Source organism: Gossypium hirsutum, chromosome D12 (assembly GCF_007990345.1).
Source record: "Gossypium hirsutum isolate 1008001.06 chromosome D12, Gossypium_hirsutum_v2.1, whole genome shotgun sequence".
Lineage (NCBI taxonomy): Eukaryota > Viridiplantae > Streptophyta > Magnoliopsida > Malvales > Malvaceae > Gossypium > Gossypium hirsutum.
In genome coordinates, this window is record NC_053448.1 from 40,771,859 (window position 1) to 40,779,783 (window position 7,925).

The following is a 7,925-nucleotide window of genomic DNA, read 5'->3' on the forward strand; positions in this document are numbered from 1 at the left end:
AGGATATGCTCGTAAAATTTGACTCATCGTCGTTTGGCGAGTTTCCTAGTAGCTGATAACACAGTGCAACTGGATTAGTAAATAAAGTTACTCCCGTTACGGGACTCCTGTCGATTGGGAGCCCAAGCTACAGCGCAACATTTTCTAAGGTCAATGTGCACTCTCCACACGGAAAATGAAAAGTGTGAGTCGTCGGGCATCACCGCTCCACTAGCGGAGATAATAAATCATATTGCAAGTCGAAAGTCCGGATCAATGCTGCTGACCCAAATCTAGCTTGCTCCAAGTACGGCATCAATCGTGAATCCGAGGGGTATTTTAAACCATTCACCCGGCCCCTTATTACTTGGTATGAGTCCTGATTGTGTTAAATTATAGAAAAAATATTAGAATAACATGATTTATTTCTATATATTACGTATATCCTTTTTTAATAAAACCCGTGATTAATAAATATTAACATATTACCATGTTATTAGCCGCATCAGATATGTGTGTATCGCTGCTAATCAATGAAGCCATTGCGATTCCTGCAACTTCAAGAAAAATTTAGTAAAAACCCTTATTTCAACCATTTGTTCGTATTTTTTCCTAAATTTTATTACTTTTAAAAATATACTATTTTCTAATTTTATTATTTTACATTATTTTAGTACATTATGTTTGAAATTTAAATAAATTTAGTGTTTTTTAAATAAATTTTAAAAAAACCCTTATTTCGGCCCTTTGCTCATATTTTTTTCCCGAATTTTATTACTTTCAATAAAAATATATTATTTTTTATTTTATTATTTTACTTTATTTTAGTACATTATGTTTGAAATGTATTAATTAAGTCTATTTTTAAAAAAAATTTAGTAAAAAACCCTTATTTCGGCTCTTTATCGTATTTTTTCCCGAATTTTATTACTTTTAAAAAATATACTATTTTCTAATTTTATTATTTTACATTATTTTAGTACATTATGTTTGAAATTTAAATAAATTTAGTGTGTTTTTTAAATAAATTAAAAAAAACCCTTATTTCGGCCCTTTGCTCGTATTTTTTTTCCGAATTTTATTACTTTCAATAAAAATATATTATTTTCGTATTTTATTTTTTTACATTATTTTAGTACATTATGTTTGAAATGTTTTAATTATTTCTGTTTCTTTTTAAAAAAATTTAGTAAAAAACTCTTACTTCGGCCCTTTGTTCGTATTTTTTTCTCCGCATTTTATTACTTTAAAAAATATCATATTTTCTATTTTTATTATTTTACATTATTTTAGTACATTATGTTTGAAATTTATTAATTTAGTATGTTTTTTAAATATACAATTTTTTTCAGATTTTATTACTTTCGGTGAATATACAATTTCTATTTTTTTTCTTTTTGTATTTTACGTTCTCTTAAACATATTTTTTTATCATTTTATTTTTAATGCTATTTTTCTTAAAAAACTAATTACAACATGCTAAATAAATTTCATAAAAAAAATTCTAATCAACATAGAATGTACATAACATTAATTTTTTCATGCTAAATAAATTTCATAAAATATATATGCTAAATAAAATAATAAAACACATAGTACATACCATAATTTTTTTACACAAATATTACAAAAAAATTAAATTTATACAAAAAAAATTACCTTTTTTCTTTCTTTCTTTTTCCTTCCTTCCCTCTTCTTCTCATTTCTTTTTCTTTCTTCTCATTTCCCTCTCATTTTCTTCTCCACCCACCAGCCGAATGGTCCCCCCATTATAAGGGGAGTGGTGCCGCCTGTGGCAGCCCCTCCACCAGGATGCTGTCACATCCTCCAGCAGCTTTTTTTTAACTTTTTTTGTTTTTTTGTATTATTTTGGTAAATAAAAAAAGTAATATTATTTTGGTATTTTTTTATTTTTTTGTAATATTTTGGTAAAAGACCCCAAGAAAAAATAAGTATAAAATCAAATTATTACAACATAAACAGATTGAGAATTAAGATAAAATATAGAATCAAGTAATTACGATATAATTAGGCTAAAATTTGGAACAATTTAAACTAAAATCGACTATATAACTAAAATCAAGATTTTTAGAATCAGACTAATGATTGAACTAGTCAAAAAACTGATTCACTAGTCTACGGATTAGTTTATCTGGTTGAATTAAATAAACCATTAAAAAGAAAGTAAAAAAATATACTAAAAGGAAATTTGATTCATTCTGTATGTACCGATTCTCAAAACAATCAATTTAATGATTTTTTTATCAGTATCCTAATCAATTCTCGGTTCAAACAAAACCTTTACTGTGTGAATATCTGGTTGGTAGAATTTCTATTTTAGAATTATAATAAGAAAGAGTAAATCTCAAATATGAAATGACCTCCAAAGCCCAAACAAATCCTAATCTCTTTCTTCGATATAAACCCTTATCTACTTCCTTCTTGTTTCACCAAATATCTTCTAAACCGGCAAAAAAGAAGTACGTCTAAGACGGTAACACATTTAATACTTTTTTGATGAATTCCAGATGGCAACTCAAACACATTGACTATTAGGCTAATACACGAAATTTAATTTTAATAATATTTTAGCTTAAATCTTAATGGTCGGTAAAGAAGTAAGTACTTTTCAATTATTAATATATCAAATATATAATATCTTAATTACAATTTCATAGAAAAATTTATGTAATAATTTTATAAAAAAATTGATATAAATTTAAATATTGTTTTAGTTGAAACTATATAAAAGAATATAATGATTTATTTGGCCCTCTAATTTAAGAAAAAAATCATTTTAATCCTCCATTTAAATTTTGATTTCTTTTAGCCTTTAAACTTGTATTGTTTGTTAAATTACTTTAAAATAGATAGAAAATTTAATGCTTGTTAACTTCACTGATGTAACATCTACATAGATTGTCATGTCAGTAACTAATTAATTTTTTAAAAATTAAAAATTAAAAAAATATAAAAATTAGAAATTATTAAAAAGTATAAAAAAGTATAAAAAATATTTTGAATATTTTAAAAGATTAATTGATTACTAATGTGACATATATGTAGTCCACTACGTGTATGTCATGTCAACAACGTTAACAAACGTTAACTTTTTCATCTATTTTGAAGTGATTTGACAAACAATATAAATTTAAAGGCTAAAAGAGGTGAAAAATTAAATAGAAGGCTAAAATGATTTTTTTTCATATGTTTGAGGGCCAAATAAATCATAATGCCAAAAAAAATATTTTGAGTTCAAATTGCGTCGTGAGTATATAAATTGGTATCCTAATTAATTCTCAATACAATCAATTAAATAGAAGAATAAAATAAGCTTTTTTTTATCGATTCTCAACACAATCAATCTAATAACTTTTTTCGAACTAGTATCCTAATCAATTCACAGTTCAAACAAAACCTTTACTTTGTAAACATGTGGTTGGTAGAATTTCTATTTTAGAATTATAATAAAAGAGAGTAAATCTCAAATATGAAATGCCGTCCACAGCCCAAACAATTCCTAGTCTCTTTCTTCTATATAAATCCTTATCTACTTCCTGCTTGTTTCACCAAATATCTTCCAGCAAAAAGGAAGTACGTCTAAAACAGTAACACATTTGATACATTTTTGATCAATTTCACTGCCATGGCAACTCAAACACCCCATATCATCATTCATCCGAGTCCTGGTATGGGTCACCTAATCCCACTCATTGAGTTCTCTAAACGACTCGTTCACCACCACAGCTTCACCATCACCGTCGTTATCCCCACCGACGGTTCTTCTACAACACTTCAAAAATCGACGTTAGATTCCCTTCCGACCTCCATTGATTACGTTTTTCTCCCTCCCGTTGATTTCACTGACCTCCCCGAAGATACAAAAATGGAGACTTTGGTCTGTCTAACGATGCTTCGGTCCCTTCCCTCCTTCAAAAACACCATGGCGTCGTTGGTTTCGACGAAAAAACTGGTGGCGTTGGTGGTTGATCTTTTCGGGACCGATGTGTTCGACGTCGCTAAAGAATTTAACGTCTCGCCGTACATATATTTTCCGTCTACGGCTATGCTTTTGTCTTTGTTTCTTTATTTGCCGGAGCTTGACCGGACGGTTTCGTGTGAGTATAGGGATTTACCTGAACCGGTGAGGATACCTGGGTGCATACCGGTAAACGGGAAAGACTTGTTGGACCCGGTTCAAGACCGGAAAAATGAAGCTTATAAATTGGTTCTTCAACATGCGAAGAGGTATAGGTTGGCTGATGGGATTATAGTGAACAGTTTCATGGACATGGAAAGAGGAGCCATTAAAGCTTTGTTAGACCGGACTGAACCGGATAAACCGCCGGTTTATCCAGTTGGTCCACTTGTTAACATGGGTGACGGGTCAGGTTCGGATTCGGATTGTTTGAAGTGGCTCGACGATCAGCCGGACGGGTCGGTTTTATTCGTCTCGTTCGGTAGCGGCGGAACCTTATCGTCGAACCAGTTAAACGAGTTGGCTCGGGGATTAGAACTCAGTGAGCAACGATTTTTGTGGGTGGTGAGAAGCCCAAACGACAAGGCGGCTAACGCCAATTACTTCACCGTGCAAAGCCAAAACAACCCTTTCGATTTTTTACCCAAAGGGTTCCTCGAGAGGACGAAAGGCCGTGGCCTGGTGGTGCCGTCGTGGGCGCCGCAAGCTCGTGTGCTTAGCCACCGTTCAACTGGCGGGTTTTTGACCCATTGCGGGTGGAATTCGACGCTCGAAAGCGTCGTCAAAGGGCTACCGCTGATCGCGTGGCCGCTTTACGCCGAACAGAAAATGAACGCCGTCATGTTAACAGAAGATATCAACGTCGCATTGAGGCCAAAACCCGATGAAAATGGGTTGATTTCTGGCGACGAGATCGCTAAGACCGTTAATGGTTTAATGAAAGGTGAAGAAGGGAAAATTGTTCGAAGGAGAATGAAGGATTTGAAAGAAGCATCGGCCATGGTGCTTAGTGAAAATGGGTGTTCCACCATCACACTCTCTAAGGTAGTTACCAAGTGGATCGAGAAAACTGGGATTTAAACTCTGAAAATATATTACGACTACCATTATAAATTTAAAAATATTATTTTTTATGGACCATAATATATTATTTTAAAAATAATTAGATTATGTGAATCGGCATAATTGTTATTTAAATAAAAAATATTTTAATTCTGATTTAAGGTTGATATATAGTAATAAAATTTATTTCTATGTCGGGCAATATCTATTTAAATATTTCATTATAATGGGATCATTTTAAATCAACGGTTGAAATAAAAAGAAAGAAAAAAATAATTTATCATTGATCATGCCACGTAGGATTTATATTGAGAAACGTGAATTTATATTTTAACCAATTTAACCCGTTTTAATATTAAAGGAGATAAACTGATTTTTAGAGAAAAATAACGTATTGGGTAACTGATTTAATAGATTCAAGGTTACTAGTGCAATTTTTTAATTTTTGACGTAACTTAATCAACCGCTATAATCTTCTCATTTTATTTTTTTAACCATAATAGTTAATTTTAAAATGATCTTACAAAATCCTACTTGTAGTGACCTAAAATTTGCACGGGCACTAGTTGAGGCGATTATTGAAAATTGAAAATTTGAAAACAGAGTCTCAATTTTATTTTTTATTTCTTAAAAAAAAAGAGTCGCCACCGATCCTTTTCCTAGGTGTGATCGGACACCTACTAAATTCTCTTTTTAGAAGAAAACTTATTTTTAAAATTTTCTAAAAAAGAGTCAATTTTAGGTCCACGTCAAAATCCAGAGAAAATTAGGATTCGGGAGTCAGTTACACACGAGAAAGGTATTAGCACCCTCGTGACACCCAAAATTGGTATCTCGTTAAGCGCACGTTGTCTTAATTTTTAAAAGTACGAGTTCAATTTAATATTTAATCGTGATCCGATTAAAAAACGAGAATTTTGATAAATTAAATATTATTGTTTTAATATATATTTTAAAATTAAATTTTTATGATTTACAAATAAAAAAATTAAAAAAAATTTGAGAAAATTCTAAAATTTTTAATTTTTAGAAGGGCGTTCCTTATTTAACAAAAATCACTGATTACCATCTAACATAGCAATAATATTAAAAACGATATGTCATCAAAATACATGAACTAAATTTAAAGGGGGTTAAAAAATTACCAAAAAGCCCAAAATTACAGGCTCGAAGAATGGGCTTTCTTCACTTTTTTTCTTTTTTTTTTCTTTCTTCCTGCTGTTGTGCTGGGTTGGGCGTTGGTGGGCTGGCTGTGGCTTGCTTGCTGCTGGGCCTGTTGCGGGCCTGTTGCTGGTGTGGCCTGTTGGACGGAGTGGGCTGCTGGAGTGGGCTAAGCTTGCTGGACCTAGGCCGTTGGGTTGCTGAGTCGGGTCGGATCCGGGTCCGGTCGGATCCGATGCGGGTTGGGTCAACTCGACTGTTATATTTCTATATATATTTTATATTTTTCTTCTTTTTGCTGTTGGGCCGCGCAGGTTGTGGCCTACTGCTTGTTGCTGGGCTACTGGGATAGGCCTGGCCTGTTGTAGTACTACTGGGCCGCTGGGACGGGCCTGGTTATGGCCTGCTTGACGGATTGGATTTGGTGTGAGTCAAGTCTGCTGGCCTGCTGGGTCGCTAGCCTGTTGATGCTTCTGAATGTGGGCTTGCTGGTGCTGTCTGGGTTACTATTTGGGTCGGGTTGGGTCAGTGGTAGGGTTGGTTCGGGTCGGGTCAGTTCGGATCCGACCGATCCTTTACATTTTTTATATTTTATATTTTATCTTTCCTTTTTTTCTTTTCTTTTTTCTTCTTAAAAACCCTAGCTCGCCGTCGCTGGGGTCGTTCCGGTCGCCGTCGCTCATCACCGTCGCTCTGTTTGGGCCGACCCTTAGTGGCTAAGGTCGAATCCTCCCCTTCGTTGGTGTCTTTTTCTCTCGAAGGTGAGTTTTTTTTAAATTTTTTCTTTTCGAAATTTTTTGTTTTTTCTTTTGTTGCTTGTCTTTTGGCGATGGTGGAAGAAGGAAGGTGGTGGTGCAGCGGTGGTCACGATGGTGGTGGGGCACGGCAGAGTCGTTTTGGCTATTTTTTTTCAATTTTTTCTTGGTTTTTGCTTGCTTCTTCTCTTGGCTTGGTTCCGTTTTTTTGGGGTTGAAAGTCCCTTTTATTGTTGATTTTTTTTCTTTTTGCAGGTAGCAGTTGGAGGAGGGCCACCACCCTAGGCCAATTGCCAGAAATTGCGGAGGGCAGGTGCTTAAATCGTGTCTGGCGGTTGGGGATTTTGTGCTAGAAGGACCAGGATGCAAAGGGTGTAAAACTTCTAGGGTCAAAGTCTAATTTTAGAAAAATTTAGGGTCAAAATGTAAATTTTTAATATTATATTTTTTTTCTGATTATTATTATTATTATTTAAGATTAATAAAATATAAAAACCAAAAATTAATGGGCTAATGCCCAGAAAAAAACAATTATCCAATTAATGGGATAAAGCCCAAACCCATAACTAAAACGTGAAACTCGAACTGGACAAAATCCAGTGATTACAGCTGCCCCTCTTTGCTCATCGCTGTGAAATAAGGATAGAGGAAAGATTTAAAAGCACTGGATTTTGTTCGATTGTTTAACTTTTTTTTTTGAAAAATAGAAATTGAAAATAGCTTGGCGTGCGATCCGAAGCTCAACTCACCTCTCGGATTATGAGTTGATTTTTGAAAAACAGAAATTGAAAATAGCTCGGCATACAATCCAAAGCTCAACTCACTTCTCGAATTATGAGTTGATTTTTTAAAAACAGAAATTGTAAATAGCTTAGCGTGCGACTCGGGGCTCAACTCACTTCTCGGATTATGAGTTGATTTTTGAAAAATAGAAATTGTAAATACCTCAGCGTGCGACCCGAGGCTCAAATTACTTCTAGGATTATGAG

General features: G+C 33.4%; 1 protein-coding gene across 1 annotated transcript; it reads left to right on the plus strand.

Annotated features, from left to right (window-relative positions):
• The first annotated feature begins 3,507 nt into the window (after positions 1–3,507).
• LOC107945855 (hydroquinone glucosyltransferase) lies at positions 3,508–5,095 on the plus strand. Its single transcript, XM_016879997.2, has one exon. It carries the CDS (start codon positions 3,626–3,628, stop codon positions 5,036–5,038), a length of 1,413 nt encoding a protein of 470 aa, XP_016735486.1. The 5' UTR covers positions 3,508–3,625; the 3' UTR covers positions 5,039–5,095.
• The last annotated feature ends 2,830 nt before the right edge of the window (positions 5,096–7,925 follow it).

What these genes read in the sequence shown, in the direction of transcription:
- LOC107945855 (XM_016879997.2), top strand. Translation starts at nt 3,626, where the DNA reads ATGGCAACTCAAACACCCCATATCATCATTCATCCGAGTCCTGGTATG.